At 38.4% G+C, this 24,708-nt stretch overlaps 1 protein-coding gene across 3 annotated transcripts in view; it reads left to right on the top strand.

Annotated features, from left to right (window-relative positions):
* The window catches only part of CHD2 (chromodomain helicase DNA binding protein 2), a 143,283-nt gene that overhangs the window by 80,320 nt on the left and 38,255 nt on the right, over window positions 1-24,708 (top strand). For all 3 annotated transcript variants that reach the window (XM_073012983.1, XM_007990490.3, XM_073012982.1), the window contains 10 exons: window positions 1,727-1,915; window positions 6,034-6,196; window positions 6,530-6,682; window positions 8,820-8,891; window positions 12,136-12,285; window positions 13,024-13,172; window positions 14,651-14,747; window positions 15,202-15,294; window positions 18,164-18,334; window positions 19,330-19,505. In XM_073012983.1, the coding sequence (XP_072869084.1) occupies window positions 1,727-1,915; window positions 6,034-6,196; window positions 6,530-6,682; window positions 8,820-8,891; window positions 12,136-12,285; window positions 13,024-13,172; window positions 14,651-14,747; window positions 15,202-15,294; window positions 18,164-18,334; window positions 19,330-19,505 (1,413 nt within the window). The remainder of the gene's footprint in view (window positions 1-1,726; window positions 1,916-6,033; window positions 6,197-6,529; window positions 6,683-8,819; window positions 8,892-12,135; window positions 12,286-13,023; window positions 13,173-14,650; window positions 14,748-15,201; window positions 15,295-18,163; window positions 18,335-19,329; window positions 19,506-24,708) is intronic.

Genomic DNA, 24,708 nt, shown 5'->3' with positions numbered 1-24,708 from the left:
CAAAAAAACAAAACAAACAAACAAAAAAATTAAGAATCTGATGGTAAATATTTTTGGTTCATAGCCCATACAATCATTGTTAGCCACTCATCTCTCTGTTTAGAGGAAAAGCAGCCATAGACAATTCATAAACAAATAAATGATACTTATGTCTCCTCAGTATGTGTAGGTCAAGAACTAGTGTCTCATTAACTCCCTTAATATAATAAGAGTACAGTAGGCAGGTGAAAATATTGGTTGCCTAAAACAAAGAGGAAGTAAATCTTGGAAATAAACTTTACATTTAATTTTTTAGATTAGTAAAGTTTTAATTTATAACGTGTTAGGTAAATTAGCTTATTGAAATTCTCTCAGGTATTCAGAAAACAGCCTGATATAGTGATATTTCTACTTCTACTGATTTCCAGTCACTTCACACATTTAGTGTGTGAGGTATCATCTGCAGCATTGAGATAGTTCGGTTTTCTTTCTTTCTTTTCTTTTCTTTTTTTTTTTTTTTGAGACAGTCTCACTGTCACCCAGGCTGGAGTGCAATGACATGATCTTGGCTCACTGCAACCTTTGTCTCCTTGGTTCCAGTGATTCTCCTGCTTCAGCCTCCCGAGTAGCTGGGGTTACAGGCACTCACCACCATGCCCAGCTAATTTTTGTGTTTTTAGTAGAGATGGGGTTTCACCATGTTGGCCAGGCTGGTCTCGAACTCCTGACCTCAGGTGATCCGCGTGCCTCAGCCTCCTAAAGAGCTGGGATTACAGGTGTGAGCCACTGCGCCTGGCCAGAGATAGTTCAGTTTTCATTGTGCATTTTAAATTATCAGTTTTAATTTCTCACCTATTTTGTGTTCTTGGAGTATTTGCTTAGTAGCATAGCAGTGTGAGAAAATACAGTTTACCTTAGGTTTATCAGGCTGTAGGCTTTAATGACAACTTTAAATCTCTACCCCAAAAGATCATGTTATCTGCTTCCCTGTAGACGATTGTTTTAGGCCATACCAGGTGTTACTAAGGCTGATTTTGTTTCACTTAACAATACCTGATAAAATGTATGACTGGATATGGTGGCTCACACCTGTAATCCTAGCACTTTGGGAGGCCGAGGCGGGCGGACCACTTGAGGTCAGGATTTCGAAACCAGCCTGGCCAACATGGTGAAACCCTGTCTCTACTAAAAATACAAAAATTAGTCAGGCGTGGTGGTGACACCTGTAATTCCAGCTACTCAGGAGGCTGAGGCGGGAGGTGGAGGTTGCAGTGAGCCGAGATTGCGCCACGGCACTCCAGCCTGGGTGACAGAGCGAGACTGTCTCAAAAAAAAAAAAAAAAAAGAAATGACTACTTATGAGTTCAGAAATGATGGTGACTCTCTTGAGGCTGTTGTGTCCATTGGCAGTACTGGCACCGGCTGTGTCTGACCTTCCATCTTACCAGAGAGCATGTGCTTTGAGTAGTTACTGGGTAGTTCTAGATGACGTTGGTTACATGATAGACTGAAATATTTTATGAACTCTGAATTCAGTCTGAGAATTGGAAACGTGGTATTATCCAGTGTAGACTGATGCAGTTGATTTCATTTTGCTTTTCCCCTTTTGTTTTCCCTTCTATTTAAGAGCTCTAGTGATTGATAATTTTGTCTTTCCTTATGGGAAAGATTCATTTTTTTCAGTTTTTTCCCCCCATTCTTCTTTTCCTCAGTGTGGCTAAATAACACTATACTATTTCTTCCCTAGGTTTGAATTTTGGGAAGATTTTGAAGAAGACCATGGGAAAGGGAGAGAGAATGGCTACCAGAGTCTTCATAAGGTGCTAGAGCCTTTCCTTCTCCGGAGAGTCAAAAAAGATGTGGAGAAATCCCTTCCTGCTAAAGTGGAACAGATTCTCAGGGTGGAGATGTCAGCCCTTCAGAAACAGTATTATAAGTAAGTTCTTGTTTGGGTTAGGCCTAAAGGGATTGAGATCAGTACCGTGAAACTGATAGGATATATATATATATATATATATTTTTTTGAGACAGAGTCTCGCGATTCTCCTGCCTCAGCCTCCCGAGTAGCTGGGATTACAGGGATGCGCCACCATGCCCAGCTGATTTTTTTTGTATTTTTAGTAGAGACAGGATTTCTCCATGTTAGTCAGGCTGGTCTTGAACTCCCGACCTCAGGTGATCTGCCCACCTCGGCCTCCCAACGTTTTGTTGTTATTAAGCAAAATTTCAATACTGTTGTTATGTCTAAAAAATTTTAATAATTCCTTAACAGTTTTGTAATGTCTAGTGTTTACATTTTCCTGGTTGTCATATATATATATATATCCGTTTGTGCATGTGCCATTTTGCTTGTTTTGGGATTGATGTAAGCTCCGTGCATTTTGATTGGTTGGTATGTCTCTTAAGTATATTTTAATTAATTTATTTTTCCTTGCCTTATAAATTTTTTGAGTCAGGAAACTGAATTTATGTTTTGTAGATTTTTCTCAAAATCTGGATTTTGCTGATTCCAACTCCATGGCTTTCTTTAATATTTTCAGCTTTAATATTTTCAGCTCATGCCTATAATCCCAGCACTTTGGGAGGCTGAGGCAGGAGGATCGCTTGAGCCCAGGAGTTTGAGACCAGTCTGGGCAATACAGTGACACCTCATCTCTATTAAAAAAATTTTTTTTTAAAACCACTTTTCCTTTGAACTGTGTTTTTTGTATACTCACAAGTAATTGTAAAGGCTTGATTAGACTCAGATTCAGTGTGACTTTAGAGGCAGAGGAATGTTCTTTCACAGGATAAATGTCTTTTTTTTGTGATGTTAATGACTAATGATGAGCATTGCCTAGATCTGTTAATTCATTAGAGAGTACAAAAGGGTGATATTCAAATTTTATCACTCACTTGTTTATTAGGTGGAATACTTCTATAAAAAGAAACTTTCCCATGTCAGCTGAGGAACAGTTCATATAGGAAAGGCAGAATAAGATTCTTTTTTATTTTCGCCATTTTCAAGAGGAGAAGATCTACTTTTCTTCAAAGGTTTTGACCAGTGAGGTTTATTTTGATATAATTATGAACTCATCAGTTACACCTATTTATGGTTAATTCTGTTGCAGTTATTATCCATATTCATGCTCTAACAGTCCCATTTTTAGCTAGTGGGAACTTATTCAAGTTGGTTTTTGGAGTCCTTTTGACATAACCGTAATAGTAGTTGATAGTTTCTTTGCTATCTGGAATGATAAAGTGTTCCACATTCGTCTTGTACATTTCCTGCCCCAGAACTAGAGTCAGCCATATATCCAAGAAGTTCTGCATACTCTTTTACTAGGAAATATTTGTTTTTGTTTTTCCTCTGAAAATAGTTTAATACTATAAAATGTAAAAGGGGAAATAGTGTTACCTGAGTAACATGAATGTGTCAGTTGGTCGATGCTATTTTGGATGTTGATTGATCATATGATTTTTCTGCCTACTCTAGATACTTCCAGTTTGCTTAAACTGATTTAGTTGAGTTTTTATCACTTGCATTTTAAGAGTCCTGGCTAATACTCTTGCCTTCAGGCTGCACAACATGCAGGATTGCGGAAAGCACTAGAGAGCCAAAGAAAGTGAGCAGAGTTACTTCAGGGCCACCAGCATTCCCTGCAATCCCTGTCCACAGGCATAGGCCCTTCTGTACTTTTCACTGTAGAGCAGCACCCGTCGCCACCAAACCTTGCTTCTGGGTGTAACTTCATAGACTGTCGGGTTCCGCAGTACCCTGGAGTCCAAGGCTGTTGAGTCTGCCGGAGCCTCAGAAGACTGGCCTCTTTCTGATGGTTTATGGACTATGGCAAAGATGAGGAAATGGTATTTGGAGACCACATACTGGGCCCTAGGTGCTCTTTGCGACTGCAGCAAACATTATTGACAGATATTTTTCAGTGGACAGAATTGGGAAATTTGTTTTTAATGGTAAAAATACATGATGAACAGTACCACAGATATTTTATTTGATCTTACTGATATTATGCTATACTAAAAATCTCACTTCCCAACCTCACCTAGCTAATTCATTCTATACATACAACAAAGCTAATAATACCACCAATAATAAGAATAGTAGAAACAGGTTAAGATTTTCTTTCTTGTTTTGAGACGGAGTCTTACTCTGTCACCCAGGCTGGAGTGTAGTGGCGTGAGTTCAGCTCACTGCAACAGGATTTTCTTTTTACAGGTTTTGTTTTTACTTATTTTTTTTGCTTTTTAAGGTTATATACCACAAGAAATGGGAGAGTTTTAAAGTACTCAAGATAGTTTTTCTTCTGTCTGTTTAGGCCACTAATGGATACATAGATTTATTTATTTTATTGTAGTTTTTATTTTTAGGGATTGCTTTAATTTTGTTTTTAAATTATTTATAATATTTGTAGATTTCCAAAGGCAAAGCTACAAAGCCTGGTATGTTCAAAGAAAGGTAGCTTCATTCCCTCTTCCCTCCGTTCTTGTCTGTCTTTCCCCATAGGTAATTATTATTACTATTTTTTGAGATAGAGTTTCGCTCTTGTTGCCCAGGCTAGAGTACAATTGCTCGATCTCAGCTCACCTCAACCTCTGCCTCCCAGGTTCAAGCGATTTTCCTGCCTCAGCCTCCTGAGTAGTTGGGATTACAGGCATGCACCACTACGCCCAGCTAATTTTGTATTTTTAGTAGAGATGGGGCTTCATCATGTTGGTCAGGCTAGTCTCGAACTCCCAACCTCAGGTGATCTGCCCCCCCCGGCCTCCCAAAGTGCTGGGATTACAGCTCTGAGCCACCGCACCTGGTCTGTAATTATTATTTTTTAACATTTTAACGCTTATCCTTCCTTTAACTTTTAATTGTTAATGCATTTTAACTTTGAATATCCTCCTTTCTCTTAGATAAGTGGTAGCATACCATATACACGTTTCTCTGCCTTTTTTCCCTAATGATGCATGCTGAAGAGCACCCCATAGTAGCTTGTAGAGATAGGCCTTTACAGTGCACAGTATTCCATTGAGGATATACAGTGTGGTTTATTCAACCAGTTTCCTTGTGGTAGGCATTTAGATTGTTTTACCCACTTTTATAAATAGTTCTGCAGTGAAGACCTTGAGATAGATTCCTAAAGTGTGATTTCTAAGAGAAGGATAAAGAAATTGCACCACTCAGGAAAAAAAGTACTTTTAATATTTTGGAGTTTATGGTTAAGGATTATACATGGTTATACATGAATATATCTGTATTTCTCCTCCAAATTTGGGTAGAAAACATACTGATAAATATTTTGTCAGATAAAATACTTTTTTACAATGTTAAAATGGACATATAGCCTCTATTTTATGGTATATTTTAATTTATTTAACCTCATAATGTTAGCTTATTTCCAATTTTTATATTTCAGTGAAGAGTGCTTCAGTGACAGTCATTTTCCATTCACACATGCACACACAGGTTGAGTCTCTTGTCAGAAATGCTTGGGGACCAGAAGTATTTCAGATTTTGGAATATTTGCTTTATACTTACTAGTTGAGCATTCCAAATCTGGAAATCAGAACTTTAAAATGCTCTAATGAGAATTTCCTTTGAGTGTCATACTGGCACTCAGAAGTTTTGAGTGCCATTTTGGAACATTTTAGATTTTCACATTTAGGATTCTCAGCCTTTGTGTACACACACACACTTAAATATGTATAAAGTATGTGTAAATATGTAAAATGTGTGTGTGTGTGTCTCTATATATGTGTAAAGCACATGTGTGTGTTGTGTGTACATAGAGTTGTTTTCTTCTAATATTCCTGTGTTCAGTGAGGTTGAAATATCCAGCAGAATCTTTAACATTCCTAATTTTGACTGGAGATGTGAAAGATTATGATTAGATGGCAGAAGATCCAAAAGGAAATATTCTTCTTTGCTTCTTAAACCTTTTTAGGTCTCTTCTTTTCCCCACAATACTACTACTTTTTCTTATACTCTTCTGGTACCTACAACCTTCTGGTTTTTTTTTTTTTTTTTTTTTTTGTATCTAGTAGTATCATTATCATATTAATTTGCAGGTGGATTCTGACCAGGAATTACAAGGCTCTTGCCAAAGGAACAAGAGGCAGCACGTCTGGTTTTCTTAATATTGTGATGGAACTGAAAAAATGTTGCAACCACTGCTATCTGATTAAACCCCCTGAAGAAAATGAAAGGGAAAATGGACAGGAGATTCTTTTGGTAGGTAGTTCCTCATAATTACTTTCTTAAAAAAACACTTAGTTTCTCTAGGTGCTTTTCATCAGAATGCTCTGTTTCCTGCTTGATGACCTAAGAGGGAGCATCAAAGGAAGCTTTAAAAACTGGAGAAAAAAGTTAGGTAACTAAGAATGATTTGGGAAGTATGGTATCCCAGATATTGGGAAAAAGAACATTCGGGAATTGCTGGTCAGCCAGGTTGCTAACAGCTTCAGAAAGCTTTAAGATGATTTTTAAAATACGGATTTTTAGAGATTAGGGAAGATTAAAATTTGTGTTTCAATGTAATTATTGGAATGTCTTTTAAATCTTCAGTCCCTCATAAGGAGCAGTGGGAAGCTGATTTTATTAGACAAACTGTTGACAAGACTTCGAGAAAGGGGGAATCGAGTGCTTATCTTCTCTCAGATGGTGAGAATGTTGGATATCCTGGCTGAATACCTAACTATTAAACATTATCCTTTCCAGGTAAGGTGATTTCAGTAATTGCGGTGGGGGGAATCAATCTCTCTCCCCGCCTCCCCTCCCCAACCTTCCTACATTGGATTGTATGCTTTGCTTGTTAAAGTAGGAAGTAAGAGTTTTCTTGTTTCAAAAAATTAAGGTTAAGATTCCAGGAGTGTCTTAATTTTTACTTTCATGTCTTTAGGCTACCATATGAAAGTGGTCATGAGGAGACCATTCTTTCTTCGAAGGTGGGCGGGGAGGATTAGACAAAGTCAGATTGGGCAAGGAAAAAAAGGATGTCAGATAGCATCTTATTGCATGTGTATGGTAAAAGTAGAGAGGAAATAAGTGCGAGCTCAATTCCAGAAGCCCAAATCCTAGAAGGAGGGCAGTATCAGATGTTCACCCCAAAAGTTGACCCTGGCTGTGAGGCTGGGAACATAATAGAACACTGGTACTTAAAACTTTGCTAGTCCCTGAAGTAAGTTCTGATGGCTTCCTCTTTCTTCTGTGGAGTTTTTTTTAACTGGAGTTATTATCTTCACACAGTTATCTCCTATGGGGAAAAAGTTTCTTCCGCATAATAACATTTTTCTAGGTGTATATAATCTAGTAGAAACTTATTCTCTGATCTGTTTATAGACATATAGACATATATGCAATTTACCTTGTCTCTTGGCATATGTTTATAGTGCGTAGATTTTAAGATTTATTACCTTTTTTTTAAACTTTGAATGGATGAACTCTTCTACCAACTCACATAATTATGCTGCGATTGTAGAAACTTGGAGCCAGTGATTATCTCCTAAGAAGGCCCACCTTTAAGACTATCAGATTGTCTTTCAAAATACCCTGAAAGGCATTGTTATATCCATAATATCTTATATGGTCTTTCAGTTGCTGTCTTAGAATATAGCTTAAGGCTGTGGTTGTTATCAAGAAACAGCCTATTGCAAAAAGTCAATCTCTGTCAGTGATCAAATCCCTAGGAGCTTTCATTCCTAGGAAATCCTGTGATACCAAGTAAATCAAGAATGCATCGTTTTTCTTTCTACGGAATAGATAAACTTGGTCAGTGACTTTTAGATAATTCATGTCCTCTACTAATGGGTATATTAAAAGGGGGCATTAGGTTTTCTGATTTCAAGTAAAGGCTCTGAATCTCCCATTAAATATATCTTTGGTTTAAGGCTCTGAGTAAGTAGTCAGTGAGAAGGAAGTAAGGGGCTCCTCACCTGTGAGTTGACTTGAGTTAGGTCTGGTGGGCAGAATTCTGGGGATGTATGCCCTTCCACAGAGTCCGCTGCCAGCCAAGTCACCTTTCAGGTTAGTTTTGCCTTCTGTAAAATGAAGTATTTTGTTCATCTCAAGTGGTGATTGTGAGGGAATGAAATGTGAAAATGATTTTAAAGAGTGAGAAATGCTTTATAAAATGTACAGCATATAGGTGATAATTATTTAGTATTTTACGTGTTAATGGTTTCTCTATGGTGACATTGTTTTGCATGTAGAACTGACATATGTTCTAATAAAGGAATTATGTATGCTAATAAATGCCAGGGGCTCTCCTGAATTCATGTGTAGTTTAGCTGCTTGAACACTTTCCTATGATTTCAGAGTGTAATTTTTGGCAGAGCTGGGATGTATGATCAATTATAGCATTTTCAATGATTCAGCAAAATGTTTTTCAAACAAAATTATTACATAAGTAATTTTTTTGTTTGCATGACACTTTAAGTGATAGTTTTGGCCACATTAGCTAAGAAGCATCATTTTTCTCCAGGAGCTTATTATTGAGTGACCAGTGGTCCTATTTCCTAATCTCCACAGTATCTACAGAAACAGAAGTAAACCCAGCCTTCAAGCACAGGTTGGGTTTTCATCTTTTTTCTTTTAGGTCCTGGCAGCCCTTCTGATCCTTGGCTAAACCTAGACAGCCCTTTGAATCAGAAGCTTGTAACCTTGAGTCTGTAACTAGAGAGCTCAGGTCAAGTAGGGTGTGCTTCTTAAGCACAGCTTCTTCATAGCGCTTTGCCAGTGCATTCCAGTTATTTTTACTCAGTGGGTGTTCAGGTGATAAAGGTTCCAAGTCTGCTGTTCTATTCTGAGTGTAGCTGATCTTCCTATCTTACAGTTTTCTTGTGGTTTATTTTTACAGCGTCTGGATGGTTCCATCAAGGGAGAAATCCGAAAACAGGCACTGGACCACTTCAATGCAGATGGGTCTGAGGTATACTATGCATGGCTTTGTTATTTGAGCAACTTGGGCTCTGCATCAAGGAGAAAGTCTGTCTAGCTTAATGTATTCTGTTTCAGAAACAATTTATAGTGCAATTCTTTTGCCTTGAGAAGAAAATAAGAAATCTCTCATATAAAATATGATATTTTGTTGTCACTCCAGAAAAGTAACTATGTGCTTATTTATCTCCCCTGTTCTGGGTTGACAACAGAGTGGTTCTCCTGGTAGCTTCTGGATATCAAATCCTTGGGCCTGGAAGAGCAGTAAGGCAGGAGTAGGGGAGGGTTGGGCAATAGAATTAATATTAGAAGGTTCTGATCTCTGTACTCTTTTGGTGACTTAAGTCCTGAAAAGTATATTTGCCATATCTCGAATTTGTTGGACTTGTAATATAGTGTGGCTTAATGTTCTTGCTCTTGCTAACAGCAACATTTTACAATCAGTGTCGAGCTTGGATTTGGCATTATGAAGTATTTTGTTTGGGGGGCACATATAGAAGAGCTACTTAGAACGAAATAGAAGGTATGACAACATTGTAGTTTGTGCATATCAAATCATCAAATGCCATGGGATTTGAGATAAGTGGAAGAGAAGAGTTCTGGTGTAAATAAAACTGCAATAATGTGTAGAGATAAAAGAAGCAGTGGAGACAACTTGAAGTAGAAGTGTTTCACAGAGAATGCTAATTTCTGGAGCCTGAGCCACTTTTTTTTTTTTTTTTTTAAATAGATAGAACAGACTTAGCTTTCTGAAGGGCTTTGAAAACTCTTGATGCCTGTTCCTGTTACTTCAGAATGCTCTGCTGTCTGCCTTTAGAGTATAGAAATCCTAGTTAGACTAGTATTCTAGTATTCTGGCTACTTCTGTAGTCTAAACATTTATTTCTTGAGGGGCTTTGGGCATTAATCTATTCAGAGCCAAGGCTCTGATTCATTAAGGATAAGAGGAATGGAATAATTAAAGACATCGGTCATCAACTAATTCCCATTCCTCCTTTCCTTGCTCCTTGTCTCCTCAAGTGTAAAATCACGATGATTCCGATACCCCACTTCATAATATTGCTGTGAGAATTAAATTTAGTAATCAACATAAAGCACCGATCACATTGCCCAGCGCATAGTAAGCGCTCTAAATGTCTGCTATTTTTATCATACAATGTTGGCTGAAATTGATTTTGTGTTCTCCACTCTTAGGTCAAAAAATAGTATGAGTTGAATGTTTCATATTTCCCTGTCTCAGGGGAAAAAAGTTGCTTTTTGCATAGCTCTCAGTTGATTCTCACTCACTATAATGGCTGTATAGAACACAAGTTCTCTACCATTTCTGCAGTATTTAAAAAATTCCTTTAAAAAACTAAATGGTGCAAATATTATATGCTTACTTAGAATACTGGGAAGATGGTAAAGAGTACAAAGAAAAAAATAATTATACAAAAACCCTCATTCTGGACACAATTTGCTGTTCACGTCTTTGGGGGGTATATTTCCCTTCCTACTAAATGGAACCATTTATATGTTTACCTAATTCGGATCATGTTGCATATAGTTTTGTTCCCTTCAAAATTACACTTTGCGGCTAGGTGCATGGTGGCTCACACCTGTAATCTTAGCACTTTGGGAGGCCAAGATGGGGGAGGATCACTTGAGACCAGGAGTTTGAGACCAGCCTGGTCAAGATAGACCTGTCTCTACCAAAAAAAAAAAAAAAGTCCCCATGTTATTAAAGATTTTACAAAACTTAATTTCTAGGCCCATAGCAAGACCCTGTCTCTACAAAAAATGAAAAATGAGCCGTGCATGGTATTGTGTGCTTGTAGTTCTAGCTATTCAGGAGACTGGAGGCAGGAGGATCCCTTGAGACCAGGAGTTTGAGGCTGCAGTGAGCTAGGATTGCCCCACTGCACTCCAACCTGGGTGACAGAATGAGACCCTGTCTCAAAAAAAAAAATTTTTTTTTTTACATTTCTAAATTTTTCTTATGCTTGTACCATTTATTTATTTAACCACCTTACCCTTAGTGGCATTGAGTTTTATAATTTTTTAACCTTTGTTGACTTGTTCATAGATGCAAACAACATATTATAATCCACATTATCCTTGCTAAAGAGTGATATAGCAGATTGTTGGTTGATATGATCATTTTAACTCCAGATTTCATCTGTTTTAGATATCTCATCTTAAACTGTCCACTGTTTATCTTTAGGCTTCTCTTTGGAGTGTGGTAGTGCTTAATATTTCTCCTAAGAATCACAGATTATGTGCCTAGACACACCTTTTGATCACTTCTTTATTGGAATTGTTTAAAAATCTTTTGAGGGAGTTGTCTCCATTTTTATTTCTATGGCATAGTGTTGTTGAATGTGACTATTAAAACATGGAGACCTTTTCATTGCATCTCTATGTGTATGCTAAATATAACCATTTATCAAGACAGAACTTAGGACTACCAGTTTTTCAGTGCTACTTCTCTGCCACAAAGGCATCTTTTGACGTATATGATTAAATTCCCTGAAAATAGAAATATTTCACCTTTTCCCCCCGGCTTATATATTTTATTCTTTTTCTCCTGCCCCCATATTTTTCTGAGCACTCAGATGCAGGCAGGTGTGATGTGCCTGCCCAGTCTCTACTGTCATTACTGGGGGGTTCCACACATCGCTCTCCAGCCAAACCTGTTTTGATTTTTTTATAATTTTGGCATGTTTTATGGTAATTGAGGATCTTGTGCTTCTCAGCACTTCCCATATATGATCTATTTAGTGTGGTGTTTCTATATTTCTCACCAGCCTAACAAACATAAATATTTATATAATAAATTATCTCTGTTTATACTAACTGACTTACATGGCATAATCTACCTTTTCCCTAAAAATAATTGTACAGGTGACTTCCTGGAGTTAAAGATCTCCATGATAATTGTTTGTCTGTTTTTATTATTGTTGCTGTTAACTTCTTGTATATTAGTTGTAGCTGGGAGGTAACACTAATTCTCTCGCTCCCATTGCCTTATTAGATTCTACTTTACTCCTGTTCATGGCACTGACTTTGCCTCTTAATCAAATGAAAATTCATTCTACCATCAAGTCCCTGACATTCTTTTAGCCTCCATAAAGTTTGTCCATCATATCTCACTTTTCTTCACACCTGCAGGGGTTTCCAGGTATAAGGGCTTATTGGACTGTGAAACTGTTTCTGAGAAGGCCACTGCATAAAGTAGTATATTGCATTGTGTACAGGACTTCTGTTTCCTGCTCTCGACAAGGGCTGGTGGCCTGGGAATCAATTTGGCTTCAGCGGACACAGTCGTCATCTTTGACTCTGACTGGAACCCCCAGAATGACTTGCAGGCACAAGCCCGAGCGCATAGAATTGGTCAGAAGAAGCAGGTCAGTATAAAGAGACTTCTGGAAATTGCTTTAGGGTGGGGGGCCAGGGGACTTGCTCAGCCCTTTCAGGACGTTAACAAAATACTTTTTCCCTGTTTTGCCTTTATTTCCCCTGAAGCATTGACTTCTGTTTGTTAACTAGCACAGAGATGTTGTCTTTGGGTCCAAGATGAACCTATTAAGGAACATTTCTTTTTCTGTTTGAAAAGTACAACGTCAGCGACCTTCTGTGTGTTTATCTTGAGAGAGTTATAAAATGAATAGACTTAGAACTGAACCTTTTCTCTAGTGTGGAAAAGTTAAATATCCTATTGTTTAAGATGGTCTGTTTTTATTATACATGACAGTGTTAGCTTTAAAGGTACTTTGGAAAACCACACACTTTTTTGTGAATCTTAAAGTCTGTTCTATATTGGATAACTTGTAAGTTTCATTCTTGGCCAAATACTGTGTTTTTGTGAAACTTTCCATCAGTGAAGCACGATTTTTATTGATGGAACAGGCCATAACAACAAATCTTTAGAGGCAATTTTATTTAAGACTGTAACCTGCTGCACATAGTGTAAATACTGCATCTACTTAAGCTGCCTGCTTGGATGGCTTACAGTCTTTTATGATTAGAGAATTGATTCTGTTAAAATTATCCCCTCTTGATTTTTGACAGAGGTAATCTTTCTCTCTCCTTTTTTTTTTGACGGGAGGGTTCAGGCATAAGCATAACAGTTACTTTTCCTACAGGTAAATATTTACCGCTTAGTTACAAAGGGGACTGTGGAGGAGGAGATCATAGAACGGGCCAAAAAGAAGATGGTATTGGATCATCTGGTGATTCAGCGCATGGACACCACTGGCCGGACGATCCTGGAAAACAACTCGGGAAGGTCCAAGTAAGTGCCAGAAAGATTGGGAGGTAGGCAGAATCAAATTGATTTTGCATCACCGTTGGATATAATAAGATTCTATACCACAGACGTTAGTCTATTCATTACCTGGAAGATGCCAGGCCAGAACCACAAATAGGATGGCATTTTCACTTTATTTGAGTTTCTTGGTTCCTTTTTTTGCCCATCACCCCCCGCTTATGTGTTTTCCTCTCTTTCTTGCCGTCTCCCTTGCCTTTGCTTTTGGCTGCACATGTGACATATGACACAGCAGTGGAGCTGTGTGCTGGGTGTCAGCCCAGCATAATGTCACCTTTGACTTTCCTGCAGTGAGAATCCAGATTGGATTGGCAGCTATTTTTTTTACTATTGGCAAAAATGTTTGTGTGGAGATTGTTGTCCTTTTTTCTGTTGCAAACAGAAGGGTATAAAAAGAAAGTAATGAAGTTTTAATTGGCTTTGGAAAGAGGCACAACTACATCTCCTGTAAAGTTTAATTAGCCAGGCATGGTGGCGGGCGCCTGTAGTCCCAGCTACTCGGGAGTCTGAGGCAGGAGAATGGCGTGAACCCGGGAAGTGGAGCTTGTAATGAGCCGAGATCGTGCCACTGCACTCCAGCCTGGGCAACAGAGTGAGACTCCGTCTCAAAATAATAATAATAATAATAATAATAATAATATAATTTTACATTTTGAGCAGAGTGTTGAGTGTCTTTTGTGGCAGTGTTACTGCTATGTTTTTTGTTTGTTTTTGAGATGGAGTCTCACTTCGTTGCGCAGGTTGGAGTGCACTGGCACAACTTTGGCTCATTGCAACCTCTGCCTCCTAGGTTGAAGTCATTCTTATTCCTCAGCCTCCCAAGTAGCTGGGACTACAGGTTTGCACCACCACACCCAGCTAATTTTTTTTTCCTAGTAGAGACAGGGTGTTTCCATGTTGGCCAGACTGGTCTCGAACTCCTGACCTCAAGTGATAGGCCCACCTCAGCCCCTCAAAGTGCTGGGATTATAGGTATGAGCCATTTCGCCCGGCTGCAGGTATGTTAAAGATGTATTCAAATTAGCCCTTCCTAAATAGAATGTTTTCAGATAGTTTTCTATTTAAGAGGAACCTAGGTGAGAAAAGCCTAGCTCTTTTATTTTGGACCGGAGTTGAGAAGGTTGAAAATTCTTGGTGAATTGTAACTTTCTGAGTCAAAGGGCAAAGGAAAGAGCTCCATTCTGCAACATTACTAGTCACCTTTCTGGCTTACCCATACAATAGGTGAGCCAGTAGGACTGTAACTAATTTTCTATTCTGGTGGTTTAGGGTTACCATCACAGACTCATCCTGTAGATAGAAAATGAGATGGTTGAGAAATCATTTTTCTTGAGGCAGAGTTCATATTTTCAGTTATTTGACCTCTTTCTGAAGGATAGTTATTCTGATGTAGAACGCTTTAGAGGTTATTTGATGTTTCTCCCAACTACATTTTACTTCCACAGCTCAAATCCTTTTAATAAAGAAGAGCTGACAGCTATTTTGAAATTTGGAGCAGAAGATCTCTTCAAAGAACTGGAAGGGGAGGAATCAGAACCACAGGTAATTAACAATGAGGAAAGGGAAATTTTTTTGAGAACTATGATCTGTGAGAGTCTAAATTTTCTGTAAGAAGATACTGTTAGAGGCTTTTCTAAAGAAAAAGTAATTACTTGAAGGACAGTGTGTTTTTCTTTCATAGGACTCTCATAGCTCTTACTGAATTGAGTAGGAAGGAATTAATAAAGCATTTGAGGATACTCTTTTGGGGTGATTTTTTTCTCCCATTTCTGTTTGTTATAATTTTTGAAATTTCACCTTGTCATTTGTATAAATAATAGTTTGAGACATTAGATGTAAAGGATTTAGAGTTGAAACTGAAAGTAAATGAATTATCAGAAAGGAGAGTTGGTTTATTTGCATCAAACATTTTCAGTAAATACTAATAATTTCTGGGCAACTAGGCAACTCCTCTGTTGCCATTTTATTCTATTTGTGTTGGCTTTTGTTCTTTTAGGAAATGGATATAGATGAAATTTTGCGGTTGGCTGAAACGAGAGAGAATGAAGTGTCAACAAGTGCAACAGATGAGCTTCTATCACAGTTCAAGGTATGAAGATCTTTGTGGGAGAGAGTTCTCAGCATTGATTCATTAATCATACTAATGTTTGTGAACACTTTCTTTGTGCTAGGCACTCTACTTTTCTCTTTACCTGAATTGAGTCATATCCTCAATATCGTTCTCTGAATTGTAAGTATGTTGTGAATGTAGGTTCTGCAGTCCTCCCCACGAAGGTAACCGCTGAAGTGGGCTATCCTGTGTAGAGTCAGTGTGTGGAGGAAAAGAAATCACTGAAGAGAGGGCTAGGTAGAGAGCCAGGACAGAGTATAGAACCAGGATGTGTGGAGCATTGCAAGATGCGTTAATAGATCAGATGCCAAAGAGAGGTCAAAGATAGGAAAAGAGTAGATGACAATTAGAAGGCTCTGATGACTTGGTGAGATTTTAGTTTTTTGTTTGTTTGGTAAGTGAGAGAAAGAGGTGTCAGTGGTGTCTCATATAACAGAAAATTACATGAAATGAGGACTAAACACAGAAGCTAGGCACCAGGTGATAGGAGTTGGCAGCAAAGAGTATCAATGTTATTAAAAAGCTTAGAAGAGTACAGGGACTCTAAATTATATGGCTAGAAGATTGAAGCAAGACAAGGTTTTTGAAAGATGTTACCATGTTTCTAGTTTGCGAAAAGAACTTGAGTATAGGGAGATATTGAAGGTTCTCAGGAAAGAAATGATTTGATGGCACATTGCCACAGAGGAGACTGGAAAGGATACAGTCAAAAGCACAGATGGAAAACTTGGCATTGGGAAGAAAAAGGACAAGTACACTTCAGGGAAGAGGAGGAAAGAGATGCTGTGGGAGTTTAATTTATGCTCTTAATGACTAGTAAAGTAAGTGAGGTGTTTGCTTGAGAAGTGGAAAAGATTTGGGACAACCATGGATGAGGCAGGGAGTTGTTGGGAGGAACTTGATAGGGAGTCAGCTGAATTGAGATGATACAGCTTTGCTGTGGAGCCAGTCAGCAGGGTCATATGACTTTCACCAGCAATACTTTTGAGGTCAGAGAAATTGGATCAGTTGGCTATCCCAAGGTGGGAGATTGGCTTGCAAGGCACAGGAAAGTCAGAATGGCAAAGGTTTCCAAAATTCATGTGACAGCATGGTAGGAAGGATTGACCATGGGTTGATTGCATGGAGGTAGAGAAGCAAGAGAGACCTGATGATTGCAATGATGGCTAAGTGCAGCATACATATTAGGATTCGGGAAACTGTGTGAAGTGTTTGGAAGGAAGCAATATTGTGTGATTAGCTCCAAAGCTGGCCACTGGTAGAAGTTGTTTCAATGGAAGAACAAGGATGGAGTTGAATGGGCCAAACAGCCCTAGATTAATGTGTCAGGATGCAGAGGGATGGGGTAGAGAAGAGTGAAGGTGAATTATTAGTGTTTGTCATAGTCAGTTTGGGCTCTTGCAATAAAGTACTATAGACTGGGTGGTTTATAAACAATAGAAATGTATTTCTCACAGTTCGGAAGATTTGAAGTTTGAGATCAGGGTGCCAACATGGTCAGGTTCTGGTGGAGGCTGTCAGGTTGCAGACTGCTGAGTTTTCTTAACTTCACATGCTAGAGAGAGAGAAGCTAGAGAGCTCTCTGGGGGTCCCTTTTATAAGGGCAGTAATCCTATTATGAAGGCTCTACCCTCATGACCTCCTAACACCTTACGTTGGGAGTTAGGATTTCATCATATGACTTTTGGGAAGAATATAAACATTCAGTCCATTGCACTGTTTCAGTTCAGTTCCACCTCTGTGACTCCCGCTCCTTTCTTCAGCAATAAAAACCCGCACTTGTGTTAACTCTTACTGTGTTTCAAGCACTATTTTAAGTTAAGGGCCATAGTCTGGCCTTCAACCACTATGTCCCTTTTGGAAAGGTTAAATTTCTTACTGCATGAACCACTAACATATGTGCATATTTATTTACATCAATCTTAATTTTAGTTAATTTTAGCCAAAAGTCATAAAGTGAGAGTCTTAACTTGACTTCACTGTCAGCTCCAAATGACTTTAAGGAATGGAGTCTCCAGAGGCTCATTTACACCTTACAACTATCTCAAAGACTAGGAGGGAAGGAATAAGAAGAATGCGGAGCCAGGCTGGAGGCCGCCTGCCACTGCCCAGAGGCTGTCCAGAGGTGGTAGATGTTTCTGTGTACCCCTCGTCTGGTACTTTGAAATGGATACACTTAGATGGCTTTCTCTCTGGGTTACATACTGTTTTAGTACAGATACATATCAGATATTAAATAATATTTGATATGAAATGAAGAGAATATTCTTCCAGATTTAAATGTTTTCTGTTTTCTGTTTTCATTTTATTTCCTAAGACTAAAGTGCACTTGTGAGCATATGCAATCACCACACGTCTTTAACTTTCATATTTTTGATAAAAATGAATAAGGCAACCAGTTGGCTAGATGATAATGAGTGCTTTGAGTTATGCATTGTTTCAAATGAACTCTATACAACTTACAGAAATGTAGGTTCATCATGGAGTATTAGGTATTAAGCATTTTATATCTAAGTAAATCTAAATTTTATCATTAGTATTAGGACATTTTTATGATTTATAACAGCTCATTCAGTAAAACTTATAAAAACAATTTGTATCTTTGTAGCTGTTTCCCTGCTTTTCAGTAAAATTTATGATATGATGAACTTGAGGATTTGACAAGTTGATTTTGGAGGGGAATAAGGAAAAACTAATAGAAAATTGATTATCTGATTATGTAATATCACAAAAGTCCTATTATTCACAGTGTCTACTTAGATTAAAAACACTGGATAAATTGTTGTTTTAGCAGATGGTGTTTAGAAATAGGGAAATGTCAGTCAGACAATGGGTTGTCTGTTTTAAGGTTGCCAACTTTGCAACAATGGAAGATGAAGAAGAGCTGGAAGAGCGTCCTCACAAGGACTGGGATGAGATCATTCCAGAGGAACAAAGGAAAAAAGTAGAGGAGGAAGAGCGGCAAAAGGAGCTAGAAGAAATTTATATGCTGCCTCGAATTCGGAGTTCCACTAAAAAGGTGATCAAGTGAGATGAAAGATATAAAATTACTTCTTATGTTGTGAAGGCTACAGAAGTGTTGATTATGCAAAGAAGAGGCCTTGCATTGTTCCCCTGACACAGAGGCTTCAAGAGCAGAGTTGATACTGTAGGAAACTTAACAAAGTAAAGTGGAGAAATCTGCAGAGCTCATGAGCACACCCATGAGACATCGGATTTGGTCTTTGCAGATTGGCTCTTTGTGAAGCTGATAAACAGGATATGAAATTTCCAGAAGTTTGCATTTTGCCTTTGAGATTAGAACCAGTAGTTCTCACAATTTGGCTCTAATTGCCACTGCCTTCAGCTTTCAGAAAGTCAAACCTCTGTTTGTCCGTAACAGTTCACAGCACTTGCTATAAATACTAAAGGATTATGTAACTATAAATAAGAAACACACACCAACCTCAGAGTTCACAAAGCTCCATCACAGACACTATCTAATTTGATTTTTGTAACAACATTGAAATAGGTAGAACAAGTTTTGTTACCCATTTTGTTGGAGATAATAGACACAGATTTGTTCAAGGTTACAGTAAATCAGTATGAGTAACACTAGCTACCATTTATTGAGCCCTTACAGTGTGCTAGGCACACTTCTAAGAGCTTTAACTTACTAAAAACCGTATGTTATAGCTACTGTTGTCTTCATTTTTCAAATGAGAAAGGCACAAAGAGTAAAATTACTTGCCCAAAGAAGTAAACATGAACCTGTTTTATAATGGGATATTGTAAAAATATCCAAATATTTTTAATCCAGTTCACTTGTCATTGTATTTCAATGTCTCTGAAAGTATGACTATCCTAAGTGGGTATTTCTCCAAGACCTCTGTCCCCTTATTTGTCAAAGGAAAATTGACTTTTCTGATGTGATGAGAAGTTCTGAGTACTAAAGAATTAAGATAGCCTTCTCTTAGTCCTTTCACCACTTGAACTTCGCACTTGTTACAGTGTGACTGCCTCAATCTTTCTCAGGCTCAGACAAATGACAGTGACTCTGACACTGAGTCTAAGAGGCAGGCCCAGAGATCCTCTGCTTCTGAGAGTGAGACGGAAGACTCTGATGATGACAAGAAGCCAAAGCGCAGAGGGCGTCCCAGGAGTGTGCGGAAGGACCTCGTGGAGGGATTTACTGATGCAGAGATCCGAAGGTTGGTGGAGGCTCTGTCTCACTGAGCTTGTTTGGAAATGCATACTGTAAGTCTTGGGTTGACTGGATCCTGGACATTGTGACAGGGTAGGCAGAGGCTTATACTACAAAAAAGGCAAGAGAAGCTGGGTCCTGTCCCAGATCTTTAGGATTATTCTTCTTTCTCCAAGGTTTCTTTCTGTTGAGATCACTTTTATTTGTTGTTCATCTCTCTGTTTCTCTTATTCTCTGGTTATTCAGAACATTTTCACAAAGTTCAGCTGGGGGAAAGATAATTGACATACATATATATACAGACTTATATATCTGTATATAAAAAAAGTCAAAAATAAAAATGGTACAAATATGTCTAACCTCACTACCTCTCCCCTCCCCCACAATCCCAGTCCCACCCGTTTTAGTACTGATATCAGTTTGCTGGTGGTTTGCTTTGGTTTATAAGTAGTATGTACAACATGTTGTTCAGCACGTTGCTTTCCCTGATCCCATTTAAAATCAGTTTGAGACATCTTTCTATGTGAGATTACTATACATTTCTTGGTATCTGATTCAAATGTGTTTGTCCTCCCAAAAAAAAAAAATCTAAAATTATTGCTTACAAATTTTTTTTTTTTCCAGTTTCCATCTTTTTTTTTTTAAGCCTGAAGAAAATAGAAAGTATAAGGATGGTTTTAAGGCCTAATCCATATTATAATTATATTAAATAGTCCTTTAAGTTTCATATATTTGAAACTGTGAGGTGTTTCTTTTCACTTAAAGGTCACACCTATTCTTCTTTCCTTGTTTAATTTACTATGGAAAAATAGAAATATTTCAATTACTGACAGAATAGCATATAACACATCCCTCTTGTACTTATCGTCTTAACAATTTTGAATTTGTAGCCAAACTTGTATGTGTATATATATACACCCTACCTCCTCTTGCACCCTATTCCCAGTATGATTTTGAGAAGAATGTGTTTTCTGCTGTGGGGCAGTGTGTTCTATAGCTGTATTTGGCTTAGTGTTTTTCAGGTCTTTAATTTCTTTATTGATTTTCTGTGTAGTTGTGGTTATTTTGGTAGAGTCAGAATCTTGCTCTCTTGCACAGGCTGGAGTATGATCCTATCTCACTGTAACCTCACACTCCTGGGCTCAAGTGATCCTCCTGCCTTAGCCTCCCAGGTAGCCAGGACTACAGGCATGTGCTACCATGTCTGGCTAATTAAAAATTTTTTTGTAGGGACAAGGTTTCATTATGTTGCCCATGCTGGTCTCAGACTCCTGGCCTCAAGTATCCTCCCGCTTCAGCCTCCCAGTGTGTTGGGATTATAGGCCTGAGCCACTGTGCCCAGCCTAGTTGTTCTTCCCGTTATTGAAAATGGGATGTTGACATCTCTGTTACTCTTATATGATCCATTTGTTCCTTCAATTCTGTCAGTTTTTGCTTCATGTGTTTTTGGACTCTTATTAATTGTATATATTTTTTATAATCAATAGGTCTTGGTTGGCCTTTTTATTATTGTAACTTGTGTTTCTGTCTGTAGTAATAATTTTTGTTTTAATGCCTATTTTCAGTTTGATAATAGTATAGTCACTCCAGCTTTCTTTTTTGGTATTTGAAATTTAAAAAAATGGTATTTGGCCAGTCATGGTGGTTCACACCTGTAATCCCAGCACTTTAGGAGGCCAAGGCAGGCAGATCACTGGAACCTAGGAGTTTGAGACCATCCTGGGCAGTATGGTGAAACCCTCTACTAAAAATACAAAAAATTAGCCAGGTATGGTGGTACACACCTGCAGTCCCAGGTACTTGGGAGGCTGAGGCTGAGGCATGAGAATTGCTTGAACCCGGGAGGCCGAGGTTTGCAGTGAGCTGAGATGGCACCACTGCACTCCAGCCTGGGTGACAGAGCAAAACTCTGTCTAAAAGAAAAAAAAAAAAAAGGTGTCTTAAAAATTTTTTAAAATATTTTTTCTGCCAATCTCTTTTTTTTCTTAGAGTGTTTAGTCTATTTACATTTAATGCAGTTATTATAAAGTAGGAATTATGTCTGCACTTTGCTGTTTGTTTTCTATATGTCATGTCCTTTTTGTTTATTTCCTCATTACTACTTTCTTTTGTGTTAAATATATACCATTTTAATTACCTGTAAAAAAAAAAAATAACTATTTTTTCACTTATTTTCTTAGTGATTGCCCTGGAGATTACAAGTAACGTCTTAGAACAATTTACTTTGAATTAGCGTCAATTTAATTTCAATGGCATTATAAAAACTTTGCTCCAGTTATAGCTCACCACCCCCATTTGTGCTGTTGTCACACATTACATCTTTACACATTGTAAACCCATGAGTGCAGTTTTATAATTAATATTTTATATAGTTGGTTGTCTCTTTTTTTTTTTTTTTCTTCTGAGACGGAGTTTTGCTCTTCTCACCCAGGCTGGGGTACAGTGGTGCAATCTTGGCTCACTGCAACCTCCACTTCCCAGGTTCAAGTGACTGTCCTGCCTCAGCCTCCCGAGTAGCTGAGATTACTGGTGCCTGCCACCACGCTGGCTAATTTTTTTGTATTTTTAGTAGAGATGGGATTTCACCATGTTGGCCAGGCTGGTCTTGAACTCCTGACCTCAGGTGATCGCTGTGCCTCGGCCTCCCAAAGGGCTGGGATTAGAAGTGTAAGCCATCCACACCCAGCCTAGTTAGTTGTCTTTTAAAATCAGATAGAAGGAAAAGAGTTACAAACAAAAATACATGTATACTGTTTTTATATTTACTTTATTATTCCATGGGTGCTCTTATTTCTTCATGTGATTTCAGTTACTATTTTATGTCCTTTCGTGTCTGCCCAAAGGACTCTCTTTTAGCATTTTCTTTTGAGGCAGGTCTGCTAACAACGGATTCTCTATTTTGGCTTAGCTGGCACTGTCTTAATTTCATCTTCATTTTTGAAAGAAAGTCTATTTTCTTTTTTTCTGTTTCTCATGTGGGATAGTCTCAATTGGCCTATCTTCAGATTTGCTGGTTTTTCTTCTTCAGGCTCATACCTGCTGCTGAGCCTCCCCAGTGATTTTTTTTTCATTTCCGTTATTGTAGTTTTCAACTCTAGAATTTCTATTTCACTCTTTAAAAAATGTCTGTTTTTAAACAGCCTTTCTGTTTCTATTGATAACATTTTCGTCCTTTCTTTTTAATTCTCCAGACAGATTTTTTTTAAACTCTTGTAAAGATGTATAATAGCTCATTAACATCCTTGTCTGATAAGCCTGCATGCTAGACTTCCTTAGGGATGGTTTCTATTACCTGCTTTTTTTCCTATGTATACTTCTTTTTTTTTTTTTTTTGAGATGGAGTTTTGCTCCCGTCACCCAGGCTGGAGTGCAGTGGTGCAATCTTAGCTCACTGCAACCTCTGCCTCCTGGGTTCAAGCGATTCTCCTGCCTCAGCCTCCTGAGTAGCTGGGATTACAAGTGCCCAACACAATGTCCAGCTGATTTTTGTACTTTTAGTAGAAACAGGGTTTCACCGTGTTGGCCAGGCTGGTCTCGAACGCCTAACCTCAGGTGATCCACCCACCTTGGCCTCCCAAAGTGCTGGGATTACAAGCGTGAAACACCGTGCCCAGCCTACTTTTTGGTTTTCTGTATGTCCCATAATTTTTTCTTTGAAAAATTGGACTTTTTAAGTCATATGGCAACTCTGGAAATCAGATCTCCCCTCCCAGCCATACGTTGTGTTTGCGACTGCTATTGTATTTGCTTGTTTAGTGACTTTCCTGTACTAGTTCTCTGAAGTCTGTTTCCTTGTCAGGTTATGTGATCCTTGTCATGTTATGTGTAGTCTCTACTCCTTTAGCTTAGTGGTCAGCTAATGATTGAACAGAGATTTCCATAAATGCTTTGACCCTGTAAGTCTATCAGCCTTTGTTGAAATGCTTTGACCCTTTAAGTCTATCAGCCTTGTGTGTTGGGGCATGTTTCAGTGATCTGGAAGGCAGTTGACAATTCTGCCTTAACTTTCATTTCCTGCTTGCACAGTTCCTCAAGGTCTTTCTCAGGCTCAGACAAATGACAGTGACTCTGACAGGGAGTCTAAGAGGCAGGCCCAGAGATCCTCTGCTTCTGAGAGTGAGACGGAGGACTCTGATGATGACAGGAAGCCAAAGCGCAGAGGGTGTCCTAGGAATGTGCGGAAGGACCCTCTGAAATCTTTCCTCTGCATGGACACAGACCAGCACATGTGTCAGAGCTCTTCAGAGTATCTATCCTATTGACATCTTTCCCTCCAGTTTTTCTTTTTGTCTTTGTTCAGCCTTTTGTTATTTCCAACTGGTAATGTTGCCTCAGGCCATCATGATGTTAAACCTTTGCATCTAATTGTTTTTGACCAATGAATTGTGGACAGGGCTATTCACACTGAGTGAGTTCTGGGTCAATCCAATAAAGACAAGCCTGAGAATGGAGCTTCTCAGGGTGCTGTTAGCCAGGTCCAGTCATTCTGTGGGACTAGGGCTTTTGTAGAACTCCTAGCCTCTTCTTCACCCTCCAGTGGCTGCTACGCTGCTGGTTGGCACAGCTATTGTAGTTGCAGAAGTGTTAGTTTTCAAGGCTGTCATGCAGCTGGGGTTAAGGGGGTGGGAATAGTGCAAGTTAAAAAATGCCCTGAAGCTTGCTGAGCCATTTTCTTGAATAAATTTCTTAGATGGCTCTAAGCCATTTTCTTGAATAAATTTCTTAGATGGCTATGAGCCATTTTCTTGAATAAATTTCTTAGATAGCTGCATGCATTTGGTTAATTTCCAGAGTTGTGACAATACTGATTATGACACTTTATGCCAGCATTCCTATTGCTTTTATGGAGGAGCATATTTTCACAGACTGTTAGTCTGCCATATCTGAAGTGTTATTTAGACATAAAATATTTCAGTGTCTGTCAAGAAGGAGAAATGCAGAGTTAAGGAGTAATCCTCAGGTTTATGTTCATATATAATATCTTCCTAACCCTTGTATCTGTGCTGTTTTTTTAATGTTGTTTTTAGCTATTGTCATATTCAGTCCCATTTTATTCTGTAGCCATATCTTCTCATTTCCATTTTTTCCCTTAATTTGTCTGTCCTTACACGGTTATATAACCCAGTTATCGTAGTAATTTGGCATATTACATGATGCTCTTGATGTGTCATGAAGTCCTGATTTTTAGTGGAAGTACTGAGACCAGCCTG

The sequence above is a fragment of the Chlorocebus sabaeus genome, chromosome 29, assembly GCF_047675955.1.
Source record: "Chlorocebus sabaeus isolate Y175 chromosome 29, mChlSab1.0.hap1, whole genome shotgun sequence".
Classification (NCBI taxonomy): Eukaryota; Metazoa; Chordata; class Mammalia; order Primates; family Cercopithecidae; genus Chlorocebus; species Chlorocebus sabaeus.
This window is presented reverse-complemented; position numbering and strand designations above follow the sequence as displayed.